Here is a 23,895-nt window from a genome sequence, read left to right as displayed (position 1 = left end):
GGTGAGCCTCAAAGGCTTACCCCGTTTGCTAAAGCGTCCCAGGGCATCCCAGCTAGTGGAGATGCCCGCCCCTCCGGCCACTTCCCCCACTTTTGGCGGCAAGGCTGGAGGAGATAATGAGAAAAACAAGGAGTCACCCCCCTAAGGTGTCCTGAGCTGAGGTAACCCCTACCTTTAAAATCCTCCATTTTGAGTTTGGAGGATTCCCCCAATAGGCGTAGGGATGTACCCCGTCCCCACAGGTAGGTGGCACAAAGAGGGTGTAGCCACCCTCAAGGACAGTGGCTATTGGCTACTGCCCTCCCAGACCTAAACACACCCCTAAATTCAGTATTTAGGGGCTCCCCAGCTCCCAGGAAATGAGACTCCTGCAACCTAAAGAAACAAGAAGGACTGTTGACCTACAAGCCTGCAGAGAAGGAGGAAGATGACAACTGCTTTGGCCCCAGCCCTACTGGCCTGCCTCCAACTTCGAAAACCTGCTCCATTGACGCATCCGACAGGGACCAGCGACCTCTGAAGCCTCAGAGGACTGCCCTGGACTAAAGGACCAAGAAACTCCTGTGAACAGCGGCCCTGTTCAAAACCAGCTACTTCTTTGCAACAAAGAAGCAACTTTCAAAGACTGCACGTTTCCCGCCAGAAGCGTGAGACTTCACACACTGCACCAGATGCCCCCGGCTCGAGATCCAGAGAACAAACACCTCAGGGAGGACTCCCCGGTGACTGCGGGCCCGTGAGTAACCAGAGATGACCCCCCCTGAGCCCCCACAGCGATGCCTGCAGAGAGAATCCAGAGGCTACCTCCGGACCGCGACTGCCTGTAACAATGGACCCGAAGCCTGGAACCAACACTGCACCTGCAGCCCCCAGGACCTGAAGGAACCGAACCTCAGCGCATGAGTGACCACAGGCGACCCTCTGCCTTGCCCAGGTGGTGGATGTCCCGAGAAGCCCCCCCTGTGCCTGCCTGCACAGCTAGAGTGACCTCCGGGTCCCTCCATTGTTTCCTACCTAAAACCTGATGCCTGCTTTGCACACTGCACCCGGCTGTCCCTGTGCCGCTGAGGGTGTGTTTTGTGTGCCTGCTTGTGTCCCCCCCCCCACCCCCCCAGTGCTCCACAAAACCCCCCTGGTCTGCCCCCCTAGGACGCTGGTACTTACCTGCTGGCAGACTGGAACCGGAGCACCCCTGTTCTCCATAGGTGCTTATGTGTTTTGGGCGCCTCTTTGACCTCTGCTTCTGACCGGCCCTGAGCTGCTGGTGTGGTAACTTTGGGGTTGCCTTGAACCCCCAACGGTGGGCTGCCTATGCCCCAGAACTGAGACTAGTGTTTTACTCACCTCCTAATCTAACCTTTACTTACCTTCCTCAGGAACTGTTGATTTTTTCGCACTGTGTCAACTTTGAAAATAGCTTCTTGCCATTTTTACAAAGACTGTATATGATATTGCTTTTATTTAAAGTTCCTAAAATATCTAAGCGAAGTACCTTGCATTTAAAGTGTTTAATGTAAATCTTGAACCTGTGGTTCTTAAAATAAACTAAGAAAATATATTTTTCAATATAAAAACCCATTGGCCTGGAGTAAGTCTTTGAGTGTGTGTTCCTCATTTATTGCCTGTGTGTGTATACAACAAATGCTTAACACCACCCTCTGATAAGCCTACTGCTCGACCACACTACCACAAAATAGAGCATTAGAATTATCTACTTTTGCCACTATCTTACCTCTAAGGGGAACCCTTGGACTCTGTGCACACTATTTCTTACTTTGAAATAGTATATACAGAGCCAACCTCCTACACCAGCTACATAATGGTAACTCAGAACCGGGGCATGTTTGGTATCAAACATGTCGGAATCATACCCCAATACTGTTGCCAGTATTGGTTCCATGCACTCTGGGGGATCCTTAGAGGACCTCCATCATTGCTCCTACTAGCCTTCTGGGATTTTCTGGGAAGACCACGCTGCTGTCACCCCTCAGACAGGTTTCTGCCTGTCCTGCTCCTTGACCAGCTCAGGAAGAGAAAGGCAGAACAAAGGATTTCATGTGGGACAGTGAAGTAACACCCTCTCCCTTGGAAATAGGTTATACATGGCTTGGGAGGGGTGGCCTCCCAAAGCCACTGGTATGCTCTGAAGGGCACATGTGGTGCCCCCCCCCCATGCATAAACCAGTTAGCACCAGGCCAGGGACCCCCGGTCCCTGCTCTGGTGCGAAACTGGACAGTCGAAAGGGGAGTGACCACTCCCCTGTCCATCACCACCCCAGGGGTGGTGCACAGAGCTCCTCCAGGTGGCCACTTGATTCTGCCATCTTGAATCCAAGGTGGGCAGAGGCCTCTGGGAACATCTGAGTGGCCAGGTCAGGCAGGTGACATCACAGCCCCCTCCTGATAGGTTGTCACCCTTCCAGGTGACCAATCCCCTTTTCTGGGCTATTAAGGGTCTCCCTCTTGGGTGGGTCCTCAAATTTGATGTGCAAGATTCCAGCAGGACTCCTCTGCAACCTTTACTTCATCTTCTGGCAACTGGGACTGCAACTCGACCCTCCAGGAACCAATAATCTACACCTATAGCAACAACTCCGCTCTGCAACAGTGTTTCTCCGGATCATTCTAGCAATTGCAATATTTACGGGGCTGAGCATCCTCTGAGAGCGATGAGTTTTCATCCTGCACAAGAAGTAAGAAGGAATCTCCCTTGGAATGAAGGAGTCACTGCCCTGCATCCACAGGCACCAACTGCAACGATGACCCGCTACGCAAATCTTATCTCTTCTGGAGCTGCGTGGATCCTGCATCACAGATGGTGGTCTGGAGTGGTCCCCTTGGTCTTCTATACCAGCTGTCCAACTTGGGAGACAGTAGGTCCTTGCCTCTCCTAGCAGGGCAGTACCCCTGTGCACTGCAATTCTTGCAGCAACCAAGGCTTCTTTGTTCCCCCTCCAAGGGATCTTCAGCCTCAGTGTAGCCCCGGTCCCCAGCACTCCTTCCTGCAAAACACAGTCTCCTGCCTGCTGCTCTAGCGACGTGAGACTGCTCTTCAGGTGTGCTGAGTGAGCCTCACTGCGACTCCTGTGCCTCCTGCCCGTTGGTCGCCTGTGGGGGTTGTCTACTCTTCTTGTGACTCTCCCAGCTGCTGAGGTTTACCTCGGACTCCCCTCCTTGGGTCGAGTCCCCTGGACCTTGATGGTCCTCTTCAGCCTTTAAAAACCTTCTTCTTGCCAAGGCTTGCTGGTGGTTTTCCAGCACCACTGACCGACTGCATCATGACCGCTGATGTGGGTCATCATTTCTGGAACTCCATTTCAGTTCCTGTGCTTCACTGCTGACTTTCTTTGTCTACCGTCGACCTGATCCTGCCTCCACAGAAGGGTGGGTAGTGGCTCCTACCACAACCGGACACACCAACTCGAAGTGGACTTGATCTCCTTCCTTTGCAGGTCCTCTTCTGTCAGGATCCACCTTTGGGTTCAACCAGTCTTGTCTGGGTCTTGCACAATCCTCTTCCAAAATCCTCCTGTGGGTTTTGGGGAAAACCAGGTAATTACCTCTGCTTTCCTAGTCGCTGGGGGTCACTCTGGTAATAACATCTTGAGGTTCCTAGTTCCTCCAGCTCCACTCTGATTCCACTTCCTTCGGTGGTGGACTGCCTCTCACATTCCTCTTTTTTAATATATGGTTTGGCCCACCCCTAGGGCCCTCACTATTTGCTTTTGCTTTTTATACTATTTTCTGATTGCTAATGTGGATGTAATGTGTTTGCTTACCTCCAGTTGTGGTATTGCCTATACAGTATTTTAGTATTTGTGTTACTATAATAAAGTACCTTTATTTTTGTAACACTGAGTGGTTCTTTCATGTGTGTTATTTGACTGTAGTGGTATTGCTTAGGCTTTGCATGTCACCTAGACAAGATTTGGCAGCCCATCCACAGCTACCTCTAGAGAGCTCTGGCTTGCTAGTCATTGCCCACACTTCACTAATAGGGGATAACTGGGCCTGGTATAAAGTAATAACACCATAGGTGCTCACCACACACCAGGCCAGCTTCCTACAATATTCAACTGTTCAATATTCAATCATGTAATCAATTCACCCAACATCCCATAATTGATCTGAGTGGGTAGGCAGACCATTGATTTGAAATGGATTACAAAGAATGCCCCGGGGAACACCGTGAACGTGTGACCGTTTATTTGGGTCCTCGGGTATTGTAGTATTACAAACAGGGCTACATGAGCTCTGGCAGATCCCCTCTCTTTCAGTAATATAGATAGTACCTGCTTTGCGCTATCTTAATGGGGTTTCCACTCATTTACATAGGGGCATGGCCCCATGCAAATAAGGGAGGCACATTTCCTCAATCAGTGAGCCTCCTGAGGGCAACCCTTGGACTCCCCCTCCCAGCTATCCTCCTGCATTAAGGTGTAGTCAGTCACTGCACTCGCCTGCACTGTGAAAGGCAGGATGGCACCTTCAATCAGCCACATCTTTCACTAATGCGCCGCCCCAATGGCAGGTGCAAGTGCATTGATCATAATATGGCGCATTGTCCCTCTTAGTCCGGTGCACCTTGGTAAAGGTTTGCTGAGGTGCAAACATGCACAGTGTGCTTCTATTGTAATACAGCCCCTGAAGTTTCACCAAAACGACTGTGGAGGTAGAATGGTGGAGGAGGAAGATTATATTAAATGTTTAGTTATACCCACAACATATTAAGTATCTTGCAATGAAAAGATTATGCAGGCTTTATATAAATGGCAGTTGACCCCTCCTATTGGGTGAAGGGAGGTGTTTATATCATTAATTACCACAGGTGGGTGAGGCAATAAAAGTGAGTGCCATGCTCATTTTGGTCCTATAGTTCGAGTCAGCAGGATTCACATGCAAAATCAGTGTCAGGGAATCAGGGAGCAGTGTACAACCAACACTCAAAAACGGAGTAGATATTAGATATTGTATATTTGGGTGGTGCATACAGAGCTTCTGGCATGGGTCTAAAGGCTTTCCTTCTAGCCAAAGATGTCCCTTAAGCGAAGGTGTACACTACATTAAGTATTCTATATGACAAGACATTTTAGCAAGGCTGGCTGTCTGGTGAACCAACAAACAGAAAAGACCAAGATTGAAAGCAAGTAGGGATATCCTACCATAACCTCTCATCTCCCAAGCATTGAGAAACAGCTGAAAGTGTTGTCAGCTACTGATGTGAGGTGAAATTGACTCCACTTGGGATGCACATCTCTCACATAATTGAACAAAAGACACCTGTTGACCACCCCTATGATTCTTCTGTTCATTAAGTCAAACTGATGACCCTGACAGAAAAAGTCGGATCCAGTCTTAGATTGGCTGTGTGCCTTAAAGGACCAACTACAGAAGTTGGAGGCTGTGGAAGAGGCAGAGACTTTACTGCATGCTGCCCCTGCTGTCCATGTGGTTTCTGTGTACAGCAGCCATAGCCACGAAAAGGCAGTAGGGTTTGCTGGGCAGGCTAAACGTGATGGTAATATTGGAAGTCCTTACCATAGCCCTGGAGTGGACAACCTGTTGATGCTGCTAACATGGTGGGGCCAACTTGCCTAAGGAGCACACCGGGGCCCTACTCTCTATGGAGCATTAAAGGGCAGAGACCACCTTCAAAAACCATGTCGATTAATGTAGATTGGATGCCATCAGAGAAGCCTGTGGACCTCATCCAGGTGTATCTCCTGTGCGCCACACTGGTGTCCATTGCCCTGCCAAGGCACTTTGTGGTTTTCAAGCCACAGTGGTTAGTAAATTTTGTTTCATCATTACCATTCTGTTTGGCCTTTGGACAGGACAGGGTGCAAGTAATCAGGGACACCTGATAAGAACTGTGTGACAGAGCCCTAGAGGGTGCAAGTATAATGCCTTCCGAGGCAGCTGGCATTAATAGAGCATAATGTCAAAATAGTTGACAAAAAGACACCCCTCCCAAAGATTTTGATCTACTTTGATTCTTTTTCTGAAAGTAAGTGTACTATGGAATGCATTACAGCTGATCTTGCTTATTGGGGCCTGCAAGGCTAGGCTATCAAGTGTGGGATGCAGAGTCAAAAAGTCTGAGTCATCTGGGGCCTGACAATGATGCTGTGCTGTCAGACTGTTTACAGGAGGTCCCAAGTCTTGAGAACGGTATCTTTGAGGGCTCCCTTAAATGGAAACAGGGGTTCAGTATTTGTTTGCACAGGCTGAAGCACCTCAGTAAGGCTGTTAGTCTTCACTTCCATAGTAGGTAATAGGAGGTCAAGAATACTGGCCACCCTTCATATGACTATGGCAAAAGAGGCACTTTCTTTCATGGCAGGGCGTGGAGGTATAACTAGTCTAGTGTCTGGATAGGTGTCCACAATACTAGTATCCTGAATATCCTAAAATCAATTTTCATCCATGTATGGTAGATCAAATTCATCCCCAGCATCATATGGATCGTTGCCAGAGACCATTACAAAGAAAGTATGAGGGCTTTGGAGCCTTCTGTGACACAGGGGCAAAGTATTGAATCTGATGGACTAAGGCTGCAGCCCAAGGGAATCACGGCTCAGTTAAAGTGGTGCTGACTTATTAAATGAAAACATAATAGGTCTTGTTTTGTTGTCCAGCATTGGCGTTGATGATCTAGGATCGGGCATGGGTCTTGGTGCCACTATCGGAGCCAGCAGGGATGCCAGTGTGTAGTGGGACCAGCTGGCTCCAAGGATGGAACGGTCTCGTAAGTGAGACCCACAGGCACTTTGACATCCTTGCGCCTTCTTCAGAGTTTGAGAGTGGAGGGAAGGGGCTGTGTCCCGCTTGAACTTTTTATGCTTGTTCTTCGACTTATGATGATGACTGGGGTTGGGAATGACTTTGGGAGCAGGAACACAACCTTCTTTTCGACTAGTCACGGCGTGTGGGTATTTCGCTATTTGGTGACGTCGAGCTTTGCCTGATGGTTCAGTATAGTCTTGGGATTCATCAAGGCGCAGTGCCTGCAAGCTTTGTAGTTTTGTTCCAGCACCAGAGACAAACCTGATGGGGGTCTGTTACAAGCATTTGCTTGTGAAAGTCCCCCACAAGGTTTAAACCCTCGACTTCAGTGGTCACATTTTCCCTTGCATAATGGAATATTGAAGAATTCTGAGAAAAAAACTCATTAATAATTGATTGGTATAGCCAGAGCTGGTGGCGAAGAAAGAAAGGAAGTGACCGGAGAGCGCACGAGTGGCACCTTTAGCCTTATCTATGCATTACTTACTGAGCAGTGACTTCGGTGTGGAGGAACATGATGCAATCCACCAGAGGCAGGGGTACTGTTATAAATGTTTTTGGATCCAGTCTGATGCCTGGGGAATATTAAAACAATGAGGAATTTGTGGTTAGAAGTATTTATCAGAAAGGGTAATCTGTACACCTCTCCCTTTTTTTGCCCTGGAGAACCCTAAAACAACTGATCATCCGCATGGTGGAATTTAGAACAAAATATAAAACCATAAAGGCCCTTTCGGGGTTCAACTGAAGCTTTGCTCTCCTGTTTAGCGGGGTGAGCAAAAGACATTACAGGGTTGATGGATTTCCAAGTGTGGAAAGCAGTTACAACTATCGACAAAAAGGTTTCACAAGTCCCCACCCACCAGTTTGTCTGGGGGAAAAAAGTTGTTTAAGATGACTGCAGTGACAACACCTGAAGGTCACTCACGATACGAGCTGAAGTAATAGCGAGGAGGCAAACAGTGTTTAAAGTCAGGAAACGCACCTATGCATCAACATAAAGGGTGTACATATGAAAATCTTCAACACCAAGTTAAGGTTCCACTGTGACATAACAAACAGCCGGGGAGGAAACGTGTATCAATCGTTTACAAACTTCACCATAAAAAGTGTTTTAAACAAGAACTGTTGGTCTGGCAAATGCAAAAAGGCTAAAAGGGCCAACAAATAACCTTTAACCGTTCAATAATGCCCACTCAAGACCATTCTGGACCAAAGTGCCCACTGGAACATCTTTCTGGACCAAAGACAAAATGAACTAAAGAACATCCAAAGGTTTGGCTTATAAAGAATATCTTGCTGATACCAAACTAGGCCACAAATTTGTGCAGGTACCAAGCATAAACAGACTTCATGAAAGGGGGTCTGGCTGCAGGATGAAATCTACAACTTAAGGCAGTGGATCAAAAGTAATCAGCTGCTGCTGCTCAATCCCCAAACAAGGAGGTGCTGGCTGCACAGGTTCACAAGGAGGACCCTACTTTGTGGCTGAGACTGAGATTCTTTTCAAATGGTAGTCTGAACGAAAGGTAAATGCTAGAAGTTCCAGGTATCACACCCACTCGGCCACTAGAATGGTCTGGGGCCTGTTATTTCTGATCTTTTTCAGAACTCAGGGAAGAAGGAAGAGAGGAGAGGAGGAGGAGAGGTTGGAAGACATATAGGAGCCCTATGCTCCATTTCAGCCAGAATGCATCTCCTAGCAAGAATTCTTGCAGGAACTCCAAGGAGCAAAACCTCTGACACTGTACGTTGGATGGCAGCAAGAAGATCTTGCCAGTTGTCTCCACTGCTGGAAAGGGCCGTACCCCACCTTGGAATTTAGACATCATTTGTGATCTGTCAACTGCTGCCTGCTTAGCTCATTCTCTATGTAAAACACCTTGCAGTATCCTTGAATGCCAATCAGGAAAATGCTCTGACTGTTTAACCTCTATTAAAGAGGTGCAAAGTCTTCCAGCACAGGACCCAAGACCCAACTCTGTTTTGCGTCTTGGAACACTACATGCCAATAGTGTTGTTTTTGAGAGCCTGCATCAGCCTTAAATTGATGAATGGCAGGCAGAGCTAGACAAATGACCCACAACTCCAATAGATCGATAAGGAGCCAGCTTCTGTCAGCCTAGAGGCCTCTCATCTCCACTTCCCCCAGATGACCTCCCCAACCCAGTAGTAACATATCCTTCACCACAGTCAGATCTGGCTGGAGAAGGAAGATGGGCCTGCCATTGTATCAACTATGTTTGAGCAGAAAATGCAGATTGTGAACTGCTGCCTATGAAATCTGGAAGGCAACTTATAGATTTCCTCGATGCTGAGCTCACTGAAATTGAGATTCCACTATTAAGTCAGCATTTGTCACCTAGAGTAATCGACAAGGAGGATTCAGGAAGCTAAGAGGTCAAAATGTCTCAGGGCTGCTCTCACCAAGATATGGGACAAAGACTCAAACTTTGGGACCATAGCCTGAATGTCCTAGACTCACTGATGTGGAGGAAGGGTTCTGAACTGCAGTGTATCCATTATCGCTCTAATGAATGCAAGCGTATGGTTGGATCCAAACTGAGGTGGCGTGTGCAAAATAATGATGGACTGGGATGTGGCCCGGAGTAATTACCAGGGACTGAGACAAAATTTTTGTATATTTTAGTGTGTCACTTAAGTGAGACAGGTTTGGCCAGACATGGGTCCCCGAGCACAGTCCTGGGAATCCAGTTATACCTGGTTGAGGAGCCCTAACTAGGGCAAATCCAGTCCTGGCGTGTTTGTGTTCTGGTTCAGGAAAGATCTGGACTGCTCCCATTGGAGCAGGGTCAAGACTGATTTGGATATGTATGGGTCCAAACTGAGATGACATGGTGTACAAAGAGATTAATTCAAAGTATTCCTCCCACCTATTTTTATTAAGAAGGTGGGCAGCGACCACTATTCATCACTTTTGTGTACACTAGAGGAGCACTGGTGAGGCCGAAGGGGACAGCGGCACTCAAAGTACTGGTGGCCTTTCTAGATCCGCAGGTAACATATGAGGAACTGCATGAAAGGTATATGAAAACATGTGTCCTGCATCTCTAAAGAAAATTACACAGTCCCCGAATCCGGATCAGACCGGCTCTGTGCTAGCATGAGCATGTTGAATTTGTCCTTCTGAAGGTCAACGGCACAAAACAGGACGGATACCCTAGTGCTTCAGCACAAGGAAATAGCAACAGTAATAACCCTCTCCTCTTTTAGACTCCAGAGCCCTCTTGAGACCATCCATGGAGAGTAAAACTTTCATGTCTTGTTACAGAATGGATAGGTGTTCCTCCTGAGAGTCGCTCTGATGTGGGGGAAAAATTTGGTGGGACAAAAAGAAAGAGTGAGGCATAGCCATGCTGAATGAGTTGTAGGACTCATCTATCTGACGCAATACATTGCCAACAGAGGAGTAACCGAGGAACCTGCTTCCCAACCCCCAACAGGATGAGTGGGTGCCACAAAACTAAAGGAAATTGGTGGCTGTTGCCACAAGGAGAAGGGGACTGGTGCCCCTGCTCACATGCACATTGACTGCTAGTCCCATGTCCCCAGCCTCGAAATAAGTGGAGTGAATGCCGCAGTAGTTTAGGAGACTATTGCCTGGACGGCAGCCCCTTGGAGTAACCTCTAAATTTTTTGAACTGATGTGGAAACTACTTTGTAGGTTCAACAGACACAGGGAGCATGTCTTGGCTCTTCTTTCTTTAAAGCCCTCCAAGGCAGAATCAGCTTTTTCATTGAAAAGTTGCGAGCTGTCAAATACCATATCCAAAAGAAAGGCCTGTAAATGTCCAGAAAAATCATGTGGAACACATCCATACGTCAGAAGAGCACAACGCTGGTGCCACGCATGCGTCCCACACAATCGGCAGCATCTAGTCCAGCATGAATCACATATTTGGCCCCATGTCGTCTGTCATGAATTGTCCTCAGCCAGAGATGCCCGCGTGTCTTTTGGGACCGCTGACAAGATTTTGCTAGCTATATCCCTGAGGACATCTGTTTAGCGACCTAATAAGCAAACAGCAGTGACCAATATCAACTCCAGGCTAGCAGGAGAGAACATACATTTTCCAAATGCTTCAACTCTCTTAGACTTCTTATCTAGAGGAGTCGTAAGGAATGTCCTGGGGTTCACCTTGTTTAGTTGAAGCTCAAACCATTAGGCTCTCAGGAGCTTAGTAAGACAATCAGAATAGCCAGGAGCCCATCTGTGAAGCCTAGCCACGTGCCTACTTATCAGTGAACAGGAACAGGATTTTGTCCATGTGCCCATTGAGGTATCAGTGAAGGCCTCTTTCTGTAAAGATGTTCCTTTATGTCTCGACAGAAGGCAGCTGCAAATCCACTACCTTAGCTTCTTGTCAGACCACTACTGTAAATTATGCACTGTCTTTCAATTGAGGTCCATGTAACAAGTAAGTCTATGTAAAGTTATCTTCACCCCCTTCATCACCATCACTCATCTTGGGGTGTACTTTGTTCCGACTCAGAGCCAAAAAGATAATGGTGCATCTGCTGACGCGTCCAGAGGGACTGCAGAGGGACTGGCTCAGAGTTTGGCTGCATGACTATCGGTTACATTAGTTGGGATCGAACAAACGTCTTTTCAGTGTCAAACATTGGAATCCACACAGCTCCTCTTCTGGGGCTGATGGCATAGATACTGGCACTGACAATGAAAGGCCTTGGAGGCAGAGGGGTTGTCTTTACCAGAGTCGGTACGGTGCCTGGAGATAGTTCTGAGTTCCGAGGACTGATTGCTGGTGTTAATGCAATTGGAGGCTACTGCAGTTCGCTGAGGCCAACAAGCATGCCAGAGGAAGCCAGATGTGCACCTAAACTCTGCAACAGGGGATGCCTTGAAGGCATCAATCGAGCAACACCGAGGGCTTGGAAATGTGGGGTGAACAAGAATCATTTCGGGAACCTGCTCCATGACCGAAGACCTAGAGGGAGAATGACTGACACTGTGACGCCCTCAGGCCTTCTCTTAGGATGCGTAGTGGTGGGATGAGGTGGGTTTCACATTGCTTGTTTGTGTTTGGATCTCAATTTGCATTTACCGAAGAACCTCGACAGGGATGTATACCTTTTCCGCAAATGGCCTCAGGAGGGAGGTTGAGTCCATGCCCGAGGCTTTGAGTGGGAGCAGGATTTATGCTATTGCTGCTTCTTGTATTGCCCAAAGTACAGCTTCATTACTTCGTCTTGGATTGTTTTTGGGTGCATTTGTTGTACAACTCTGAGTTATGGTTTAAGCCCAGACACCCTCCCAAGCAGTTCAGTTACCAACATTTGTTTTCTGCATTCACAGCATGGGTTTGAAATCTGTAGTTTTACGAGTGGACAGCTGTTTCCTAGCACACTTGTATTCAATTTTTAGAAAGACTAACTAGTTTGGGAGCGTAGCTCTGGAGCGGCGTCAGAAGGTGCTAAAAAGAAAGGGACTGATATCAGCAGGTGGCGCTTTATGCTGCTTGGTTATTTCCAGGTCGGTACACAGCCAGCTGCATGAGGAGTAGTACGAAGTTTCTGGATCCAGTTTGGGGTCTGGGGAGTATTCCAAGGTGAGGAATCTGAGGTTGGAAGTATTCATCACAATGAAATAAGTTGGCCTAGTTCAAGTGATTTTTCCAGGTTTTCGTAAGTATTTTGGAGGGTTCACTTTTCACTTGCAAAACGAAGTGGAGGTCCTGATAAATACATTGCAGGAATAGAACTTTAGGTTATCAGAAAACGAAATTTAATATTGAAAGGCCTAAAAACTAGGTCCACAACATTATGGAGCAACAACAAGACATGGGTGAGATGGAAGAGAAGATACATGTTGTCTAGATTTACATGACTTTACCCAGAGAACTAGGTGTAGAAGTAAGGTGAGGGGGGAAATGTACCCACCATTCTACCTAGTCAACACTGAGATGCTACTTCTCCAATCTTGATACAAATATTGAGCCTGCTCGTGTGACATCTGTTTTGTTAAGAACAATGGAATATTTGTGTAAATAAATCTTTGAAGATATACATCCCAAAAAAAACATTTTGTTTAACACTACATTCATTTACAACGCAAGAAGAAAAATAACATTTACCTTAAATATACAAGGAATGTCTTTGCGTGTAGCGTGTATTACATCAGATGCAAGTACAGAGCTCACAGAAAAATCTTCATCTCTGCCAAAAAAATAAGTTTGAGATTAAAAGGTAGAATAAGGACACTGAATGTATGATCCATTTATCATTTTTAAATGATTTCTGCTGCTACCAGGTAAGTGAAAGTTACTGACCTCTGAGTGGCATATCTATGCATACAAAGCTACACAAATCTATCAGCATGCATATAATTATGAAACAATTTAGTCATGTAACCAAACTGCAGAACTCTGCTTACATCATAATAAAGACAACAAAAATCATATTAAGAGCCTTACTTGATTAATCGCCTCTTGATGGTGAAGTAGCCCAGTTGTTTTGCTGCCCGGTCATCAATGTATATTAAATTGTCGTTTTTACCATCTGGCACATAATGCAAGGTGTATCCTGAACATCACTGTTTCCCTTCAAGCTACTCTTCAAAGGTTAGTTCTTTGAAATGGACAGATCATTCTGTAATATAAATTTTTGTTTATGAACACATTACTTACCTCAGGTAACACCTTATCTTGTAGAGAATATCTAGCTGCAGATTACTTATCTGAGACTTATCCTCAAGCGTTAGACTGTATTCAGAAAATTTCTGTGAGCAGTATCCCTGCGATGCTAGGTGGCACCGTTCGGCTCTGAGTGGCGTCATCTGCACCAGAAGTGATGTCTGCAGTGTTTAGATAGGTGCCCCCAGAGTGCTGATGTCACTTTCTTTTTGCTACTTTCCATGCCAGGAGCACAGTCACAAAGAACACTGACCACTGGTGTGGTTAACTAGGGCATGAAAGGGGGCACAGATCTGTCCCTAAAAATTAAGGTGGATGGGTCAGCAAAGGAATCTGCGGCTCGAGTCTGTACCAAATAAGGCGTTATCGAAGGCAAGTAACTTGCTCATCTGTTAGAGCCTTCTAGCCTCAGACTACTTACCTTAAAAGAGATACCCAAGCAATACCTCCCCGAAGGTGGTTCTGCAAAACACTTTCACACTAGAAAATCCTGCGGGGCTGAACTGGCAAAGTGCCTATTTCTACAGACTTGACTGTCCAGGCAGTAGTACTTGGTTAATGTGTGCAGAGATGCCCACGTTACTGCCTGGTAGATGTTCAGGATTGGAGCTCTACATGCTAACGTAGTGGTCGCAGCCTTGGTGCTGGTGGAATGAGCACGCAAACCCATAGGGTGTTGCTTTTTGGCCAAGGTGTAGCAAATTTTGATACAGAGTACAATCCATCTGGAGGTGATCCCATTTCTGTAACACCCTCCCTTTCTGGGCTCCGACATAGCCCACAAAGTTGTTTAACCATCAGAAACACGTATGCAGCCAAGATAGAATGACAATGCTCTTTTTGGGTCCACCCTGTCGAGTCGCTTCACTTCTTGAAGAGGATGAGGTTGAGCATAAAAGGTAGGCAAAATGATGGACTGGCCTACGTGAAAATGAATGACCACATTCTGTAGCATGGAACCTCTAGTGCAAAGGACAACCTTGTCAGGGAAGATGTTGAGGTACAGGGGCTTAGATGATTAAGCCTGGAGCCCACTGACCCTTCCGGCAAATATTACTGCCACTAGAAAAGCAGTCTTGATAGTTAGAAGCCTGAGAGGATAGCTTGTGGAGTGGCTCAAAAGGAGCATACATCAGGAAAGTCTGAACTAAATTTGTGCCCCACTGAGGCATAAGTGGTGAAGGAAGGAACAAATGTTGGAGATCTTTCAGAAACATATGTACAATAGAGAGAGGGATGGCTGATCAGGAAACCACAGAATTGCTGAGATGGCAGAAACATAGCCTTAAAAGGTGCCCAAAGACAAGAGAGAGAATAAACAGAAGGACCTGAGAAAGAGGGAGAGAACGGGGGTCAACCTGCTTCTCTGCACACCATGCCACAAACGTGCCCCAAAGGCAGGGGTATACCATCTTGGTAGAAGGACGCATGGCTGGCAAGATTACATTACAGACTTCGGGCAGAAGGTCAAAAGCTGTCAACTGTCACCTCTCAATCTCCACGCATGAAGGCAGAGCTTTGACAGGTTTGAGTGGCGATCCCTCCCCTGCTGCTGCAATAGAAGATCCTCCTGAAAGTGTAGCCTGATCGGAGGACCGATGGCAGTGCATAATTGCTCAGGATACCAAATTCTCTGTGCAAAGTTAGGAGTAACAAGGATCAATTGGGTCTGGTCGTTCCTCATCTTCTTGAGAACTCTGGGCAAGAGTGGTATTGGCAGAAAGGCTTGAACTACCCTTGAGATGAAGTGTCTCCCAGCGAGAGCTGCCTTGGAAACTCCAGCATGCAAATGTGCTGACATTGTGCGTTCTCGGCACTGGGGAACTGATCAAACCCAGGCTCTCCACTCTACTGAAAGAGATCTTACACCACCTCCTGATGGAGATGCCATTTGTGATCTGCTAGGCATCTTCAGTTTGTCCGACCTGGCATTCAGAAAGCCTACCAGGTGATGAACCGCCAGGGAAATCCCAGCTGTTCCAGCCACGTCCAGAGGTGCAGATCCTCCTGGCAAACGGTCCACAACACCACCCGCTCTGCTTGTTGCAGTACCACATGACGGCGGCGTTGTCCGTGAACACCTGCACTACTTTTCCCCTTGAGAAATGGAAGAAGTGCTTTCAGTGCTAGTCTGATTGCACGAAGCTCCAACAGGTTGGAGTCTGGACTCCATCGGAGACCAGATGCCTCTGATCTCTGCCTCTCCCAGATGGTCACCCCATCCCACGATTCACACATCTGTCACTACTGTCAGACCTGGCTGGGGAAGGGAGAGGAACCCAATCGTGGTTCGTTAGCCACCACTGCAGATCTTGTGTAGTTCCCGCCGAGATCTTGACCATGTCAGAAAGGTTCCCCTGATGCTGTGTCCACTGGAACTTGAGGTGACACTGCAGTGCCTGCATATGCCATTTGGCACATGTCACTAGCAGGATGCAGGAGGCCATGAGGACTAACAGTCTCAGAGTCATTCTCACCAAAATCAAGGATAAAGGCTGAAACATCGGTATCATACCATGAATGTCCTGCAGTCGCCACTCAGAAGAACAAGCCTGAACTTGCACTTTGTCCAGTACAGCTCCGATGAAAGACAGCATCTGAGAGGGAGTCAGGTGTGACTTTTATATTACACGTTTATAGAGAACAACAAATGCAGGAGGTCTGCCATAGTCTGAAGGTGGGAGATGGCAGCTTGGGGTGAGCTTGCTTCAACAGCCAGTTGTCGATGTAAGGGAAGACTGAAACCCCTGACCTGAGCAGATGAACTCAGACAACAGTCATTAACTTGGTGAACACCTGAGAGGAGCTGGTAAAGCCAAAGGAGAGCAAGGTGAACTGAAAGTGCTAGTGGCCTACGATGCACTGCAATTAACGTCTGTTGGCGGGCAGGACAGAAATATGGAAATAAGCGTCCTGCAAGTCCAATCCTACCACCCAGTCTCCTGAGCCAGGGCAGATGAAACTTTAGCCAAAGTGAGCATTTTGAACTTCTCCTTCCTCATGAAGAGAGTGAGAAACCTAAGGTCTAGGATAGGGTGGAGATCCTTGTCCTTTTTTGGTACCAGGAAGAGGGAATAGCAACCACGACCTACTTCTGGCAAAGGGAACCCTGTCTATCGCTCCCTTGGCAAAGAGACCCATAACTTCCTCCAGGAGAAGTGCCAAATGATCCACCATCATCTGATTGTAGGACAGTGGCATGGAAGGAGGGGTAGCCTCGAAGGTGAGGGAGAGCCCCTTCAGACTATCTGCAAAACCCACCTGTTTGACGTGATGGACTGCCAGCGGAGCAGGTGATGGCAGATCCAGCCTCTGACTAGTCCCTGGTGAGGGAGAGCCACAATAGGAAGGCTTGGAGGCAACAGGAGTGGGCAGTGATGTACTCAACCCGGCGTGGCGCCTCCGGGCCACTGTAGATGCAACCGTTCTGCCCAGTGAGGCTGTCGTGTCTAGTCCACATCGGATCACGAACTTTGCTCTGTCTCGCACATCAGCAACTGCTTGAGAAAAGACAACCCTGGCCTCCTCCACTACCTGTGGCAGCACTTGTGCAACCGTATCCCACAGCATGTGGGAATAACAGCCCAAAAGGCATGCAGTGCTCACGGACCGCAATGCCAGGCTGGTGGAAAAAAACATCTTCTTCTCAAGTATGTTCAGTCTCTTGGGTTCCCTATCCAAGGGTGCAGAAGGGAAGGCACCATGGGAGGTAGAGGTGTTGATGAGCAAGCTCTCAGAGGTAGGGTGCAGAAAGAAAAGAACTGATCTCCCCTCACTAGGGCAGCACCTATATAGGACCTGTGATGTCATCTCTGGCGTGAATGACACCGATGATAGATGCAAAGCTAATCAATGCCACCTGGATGTACTGCTCGAGAAAAATCACTGGATCCAGACTGATGCCTTGGGAAATTCTAAGGTGAGGTATCTGCAACTAGATGGCTCTATCAGATATTATGATACTGCAGGGAAGGTCAACCCTGCCAGCAGCATAGCCTTTCAGATTTTGAATTATAGCAATTAATTTGTAGCCCTGCATTCTATGGCACATTAACCTAAAGCATTCAGCGTGCCTGCCACTGCTTTTCTGCACTCTTTACTTGACTACTTGAAGGTGGTGGTGGTGCTGTAGTGCAGACATTAATAGCTTGTAAGTGTTCTCATGGAAAACGTCCAGAGGGGTGAAAGCACTTTGCACAACATGTTTTTAAGATGGAATGGTTCATTATGCTGCATACACCTTAGGGATGTGCCCCAAGCTCCATACAGGGGATGCGGAGTTCAGCCATCTTGGATTCTGGCAGAGGGCGGTACTGAGGCTTTGTTTCTTGCCAAGGAAGTGATGTAAAGTGGCACGGGTTACACCACTGGATAGCAAAACCTACTCTCCCACAAACATGAAGCTGGCATAAAAGTGGCACCCCTGGTACACAGCCCTCAGATCACTATTACACTGGAAACAAGACAGAAGGACTGCCCTGTTACTTCCTGGATCCAGCAAAGAGAGGCTGCCCAAAGGAAGGCCTGCATCTGCTGAACCCACTCGAGGAAATGAACTATACTCGTTCCAGGAAAGAAGAGGTGCCCGCAAGGGCTAGGTGGTTAGCCCCATGCTAAGCATCAGGACAACAAAAGCTAATGAAACTTGCACCCTCAAGAGTGCTGCTGCCCAGGACCGCCTGCCTGCCAATGTGCAGCCTGGGGGACTGAGACCTGACCATCACAAGGTGCCACTGGCCCATGGCAGAAGGCAGAGTAGACCCCCAACAAGACAGATGTGCCTACCTGCAAGGACCACCTTAGACAACTTTAGATGGGAAACCACTAGATTACAGCTGGTGTATCCTGGGAGATGGAGTCCTGAGGCCAGAGATGACCCCGACGCTTGGGGATCCCAGTGTGGGCACAGGAAGACTCATCGCTCTTCACAATCTCCTCAGCATCTTCAGCATCCTGTATCCTTAGCATCAGGACCACTTCTTTGTGGAACCACGATAAAGGCTAAAGATACAGGAAAGAACAGTTAACTGACCCCTGGACCTATTTGGACCCCGTGACTGGCTCCAATCTGTGGGGTTCATCCAAGAGTGTTTTAGTAGCTGTTCTAGCTCGTTGGCTCAAAACCGCTAAGCTACTTGCAATGTAATGTAAAGGGTATTTATATACTGCTCTGTTACTCCAGGGAGCATCCTGGCGCTGGGCACATCAAATGTAGACTGTCTAAGAGACCTAAACATTAACCCTGATTAAAAAGCCATGTTATCAGTTTCTCCCAAAACTGGGAGGTGGCTGAAATGTTCTCTAACTCCAAGAGCAGTTTGTTCCATGCTGAAGGTCCTAAGAATGAAAAGGACCTGCTACCTGTTCTGGACCGCTGGATCCTATGGATTGTGGCCAGAAAAAGGTAATCTGATTGCAGGCGCTTAGATGGAGCATAAAAACAAATCAATGATGCATGATACGGATACTTGCAATAATTTATTGTTTTCTCAACAGTGAAATAGTGATTTACCTTCTCCAGTTTCTTGCAATAGATTTTTGTTGTTTTGATATTTATGTAAATCTAAAAATATACTGTTTCCATAGAAACAAACAGGACCTGAATTGAGATTGACATTTTTTACACAGCAAGGTCTCACAACACCACCAAATAATAATCCAATTTTCAACAGGTAAAGAGCAGGATTAGCAGAATGTATAACACATAACAACAGGATAAGTGGCAGCTGTGAATTATTTTGGCATGTGGAAAGTCTTGTGCCATGTTTTCACCTCTATTCCATGTGCATTGTGATAGCACTATTTTTACCGGTACCTGTCACTATACCTTGTGTAGGAAGTTGGCTCTGTATGCACTATTTCAAAGTAAGGAATAGTATGCACAGAGTCCAAGGGTTCCCCTTAGAGGTAAGATAGTGGCAAAAAGAGATAATTCTAATGCTCTATTTTGTGGTAGTGTGGTCGAGCAGTAGGCTTATCAAAGGAGTAGTGTTAGGCATTTGTTGTACATACACAGGCAATAAATGAGGAACACACACTCAGAGACAATTCCAGGCTAATAGGTTTTTGTATAGAAAAATATATTTTCTTAGTTTATTTTAAGAACCACCGGTTCAAGATTTACATGTAATACTTCAAATGAAAGGTATTGCAGGTAGGTACTTTAGGAACTTTGAATTTGCAAAATAGCATATACAGTTTTCACATAAATCACATATAGCTATTTTAAAACTAGACACTTAGTGCAATTTTCAACAGTTCCTGGGGGGAGTAAGAGTTTGTTAGTTTTTTGCAGGTAAGTAAACCACCTGCGGGGTTCAAGTTTGGGTCCAAGGTAGCCCACCGTTGGGGGTTCAGAGCAACCCCAAAATTACCACACCAGCAGCTCAGGGCCGGTCAGGTGCAGAGGTCAAAGTGGTGCCCAAAACGCCTAGGCTTCAATGGAGAAGGGGGTGCCCCGGTTCCAGTCTGCCAGCAGGTAAGTACCCGCGTCTTCGGAGGGCAGACCAGGGGGGTTTTGTAGGGCACCGGGGGGGACACAAGTCCACACAGAAAGTACACCCTCAGCGGCAGGGGGGCGGCCGGGTGCAGTGTTCAAACAAGCGTCGGGTTTGTAATAGAAAGCAATGGGAGACCAAAGGGTCTCTTCAGCGATGCAGGCAGGCAAAGGGGGGGGGGGGCTCCTCGGGGTAGCCACCACCTGGGCAAGGGAGAGGGCCACCTGGGGGTCGCTCCTGCACTGGAGGTCGGATCCTTCAGGTCCTGGGGGCTGCGGATGCAGTGCCTTTACCAGGTGTCGGGTTTTTGAAGCAGGCAGTCGCGGTCAGGGGGAGCCTCGGGATTCCCTCTGCACGCGTCGCTGTGAGGGCTCAGTGGGGGCAACTCTGGCTACTCACGGTCTTGCAGTCGCCGGGAAGTCCTCCCTGAAGTGATTGTTCTCCACAAGTCGAGCCGGGGGCGTCGGGTGCAGAGTGCCAACTCTCACGCTTCCGGCGGGAAAAGCGTGTTGTTTCAAAGTTGCTTCTTTGTTGCAAAGTTGCAGTCTTTGGTGAACAGAGCCGCTGTCCTCAGGAGTTCTTGGTCCTTCTAGATGCAGGGCAGTCCTCTGAGGCTTCAGAGGTCGCTGGTCCCTGTGGAAAGCGTCGCTGGAGCAGTGTCTTTAGAAGTGGGGAGACAGGCCAGTAGAGCTGGGGCCAAAGCAGTTGGTGTCTCCGTCTTCTCTGCAGGGTTTTTCAGCTTAGCAGTATCCTTCTTCTTAGGTTGCAGGAATCTGAGTTCCTAGGTTCTAGGGGGCCCCTAAATACTAAATTTATGGGGGTGTTTAGGTCTGGGGGATTAGTAGCCAATGGCTACTAGCCCTGAGGGTGGCTACACCCTCTTTGTGCCTCCTCCCTGAGGGGAGGGGGGCACATCCCTTATCCTATTGGGGGAATCCTCCATCTGCAAGATGGAGGATTTCTAAAAGTTAGAGTCACCTCAGCTCAGGACACCTTAGGGGCTGTCCTGACTGGCCAGTGACGACTCCTTGTTTTTCTCATTATCTCCTCCAGCCTTGCCGCCAAAAGTGGGGCCGTGGCCGGAGGGGGCGGGCAACTCCACTAGCGGGGTGCTGTAACAAAGGGGGTGAGCCAGTTCCTGCAGGGGGAGGTGTGAAGCACCTCCACCCAGTACAGGCTTTGTTACTAGCCACAGAGTGACAAAGGCACTCTCCCCATGTGGCCAGCAACATGTCTGGTGTGTGGCAGGCTGCTAAAACTAGTCAGCCTACACGGATAGTCGGTTAAGGTTTCAGGGGGCACCTCTAAGGTGCCCTCTGGGGTGTATGTTACAATAAAATGTACACTGGCATCAGTGTGCATTTATTGTGCTGAGAAGTTTGATACCAAACTTCACAGTTTTCAGTGTAGCCATTATGGTGCTGTGGAGTTTGTGCATGACAGACTCCCAGACCATATACTCTTATGGCTACCCTGCACTTACAGTGTCTAAGGGTTTGCTTAGACACTGTAGGGGCATAGTGCTCATGCACATATGCCCTCACCTATGGTATAGTGTACCCTGCCTTAGGGCTGTAAGGCCTGCTAGAGGGGTGACTTATCTATACTTCATAGGCAGTGTGAGGTTGGCATGGCACCCTGAGGGGAGTGCCATGTCGACTTAGTCTTTTTATCCCCACTAGCACACACAAGCTGGCAAGCAGTGTGTCTGTGCTGAGTGAGGGGTCCCCAGGGTGGCATAAGACATGCTGCAGCCCTTAGAGACCTTCCCTGGCATCAGGGCCCTTGGTACCAGGGGTACCAGTTACAAGGGACTTACCTGGATGCCAGGGTGTGCCAATTGTGGAAACAAAAGTACAGGTTAGGGAAAGAACACTGGGGCGGGGGCCTGGTTAGCAGGCCTCAGCACACTTTCAAATCAAAACTTAGCATCAGCAAAGGCAAAAAGTCAGGGGGTAACCATGCCAAGGAGGCCTTTCCTTACACCTTGCATTGCCCTTCTATCAATACTGTTAGAAAAGGAGGTTGATTTATCAAAAGGGTTTTACCCATTCTATGGGTAAATGTGATAGTATATTTTGGCCAAGATTTTTATGATCCAGCCATTTCACCATCAGTGATGCCGGGCAAATATTCAAATGGTGAGGAATCGTGCCTAGATGTCTCTATCAAATTCCCAGAGGGATGTTTATAATAATTAGATCAGATCCAAAACATGCTTCCAAGCCCTTTACCTTTAATCCAAGAAGAAACAATATTTTAGTGACAATACCAAGCAACTAAACTGAAGCAGAATAATCTTAGACCATTCTTTCTTGCTCCTACCTTGTATAACAAAGTTCTACTGTGCTGGCCTCAACAGGAAAAAACATAAAAATGACTCATTCTCTTCCACTTTACTTTCTTTAAAAGGCAGTATAGTTTGAGGTTGTGCAGAGGTTTACCTGTTCACACTGATGGGGACGGTTTCCCTTTGGTTGGATTTTATCAGACATTTTAGTTTGAATACTAAAACAGGATACCTAAACATGCTGTGATGAGTCCAGGTCCTAACAATCACCATTTTATCATTTGGAATCTGCACATTTTAGGTCTATCTCAACTTTTTTGCATGGGAAATATTGTGCCCATCATTTGGTGTTCCCTTCCGGAGTTTGAAAGACAAGGTATACAGTGCCAATACTCACTATTATTCAGAACAATCTGCGCATGGAGTGGAGTTTGCGCCAGAGTTTTAACAGATCTGCAAAAAGCACCATCATAACATTCTTGTCAAATGCATGGAACTGGAGTGAGTTGAATATTTTATGAAAAACAGAAGCTAACAATTGGCTCTTGTATCATTTTCATCTAAAACCAGCCACCTACCTGCAGTGATCCTCAACACTCATCATACCCACCCACTATGTTTAACCTATAAGCAGGTAAGTATATCCTGACTCCAATTCTTCGGGGTGAATGTTTTAATGTACAAAATGTAGAAAATGAACAACAATGACAAGTGTAATCTTGCCAGTGGGCACATTTCTCACTCACTGTTTCCCAATACTCAAAACGCACAGCATGTTAACAATGGAATTATATCAAACATGAATTAAATGGGCTTTAAAAGATTAAATAAGAGATTCAATTAGAGACTGCCCAACTAGATGCACATTCACTAGACGCCAACAATGCACCTATATCGTGTATAGCTGTAGGTTTGGGAAGTGTGCTAGTTCTGAGGTACTCTATTTGTTGACAAGTTCTAAAATAACTCAACACAAAGAGGGCCAGAGAGGAGCAACAGACTGTTGGACCTGGTCCTTTTTGCAGGGTTTATCCCCATACTTTTTGCCTTCTTCCTCCTATTTTTCCTGACCTGTGTTTGTTGGCTATAGCATGCTGGGCACTTTACCACTGCTAACCAGTTCTAAAGTGCATATGTTCTCTGTCTAAATTGCACTGGTGACTGGTTTATCCGTGATTGGCATATTTGATTTATTAAAGTCCCTAGTAAGATTCACTGTGTGCCAAGGGCATGCAAGTCAAATGCTACTAGTGAGCCTGCAGCACTGACTGTGATAACCGTATGAGTAGCCCTGCAAGCACGTCTCAGACCTGCCACTGTAGTGTCTGTGTGTGCAGTTTTAAACTTCTATTTCGACTTGGCAAGGGCACCCACTTTACCAGACCCAAACCTTTCCTTTTACTAAATTTAGTCACCCCAAAGGTAGGCCCAAGGCAGCCCCCTGGGCAGGGTGCAGTGTATTCAAAAGGTAGGACACGTATTGGTGTGCTTTACATGTGCTGATGGTGAAATATTACCAATTTAGTTTTTCACTATTGCAAGGCCATATGGTAACATGGGGCTTGCCTTGAAATAGCTTTTAAGTGTAATTTCCCATTGGGAGCAAACAAAGATATGGAATTTGGGGTACCTGAACTCACAATTTAAA

General features: G+C 47.1%; 1 protein-coding gene across 1 annotated transcript in view; it reads right to left on the bottom strand.

Annotated features, from left to right (window-relative positions):
* CDC42BPB (CDC42 binding protein kinase beta) overlaps window positions 1–23,895 on the bottom strand; it is a 903,752-nt gene that overhangs the window by 136,098 nt on the left and 743,759 nt on the right. Inside the window, exon 27 of the mRNA XM_069207298.1 lies at window positions 12,903–12,984. Within this exon, the coding sequence (XP_069063399.1) occupies window positions 12,903–12,984 (82 nt within the window). The remainder of the gene's footprint in view (window positions 1–12,902; window positions 12,985–23,895) is intronic.

The sequence above is a fragment of the Pleurodeles waltl genome, chromosome 9 (assembly GCF_031143425.1).
Source record: "Pleurodeles waltl isolate 20211129_DDA chromosome 9, aPleWal1.hap1.20221129, whole genome shotgun sequence".
NCBI classification, from domain to species: domain Eukaryota; kingdom Metazoa; phylum Chordata; class Amphibia; order Caudata; family Salamandridae; genus Pleurodeles; species Pleurodeles waltl.
Note: the sequence above shows the minus strand (reverse complement) of the source record. Positions and strands in the feature narration are given on the sequence as shown.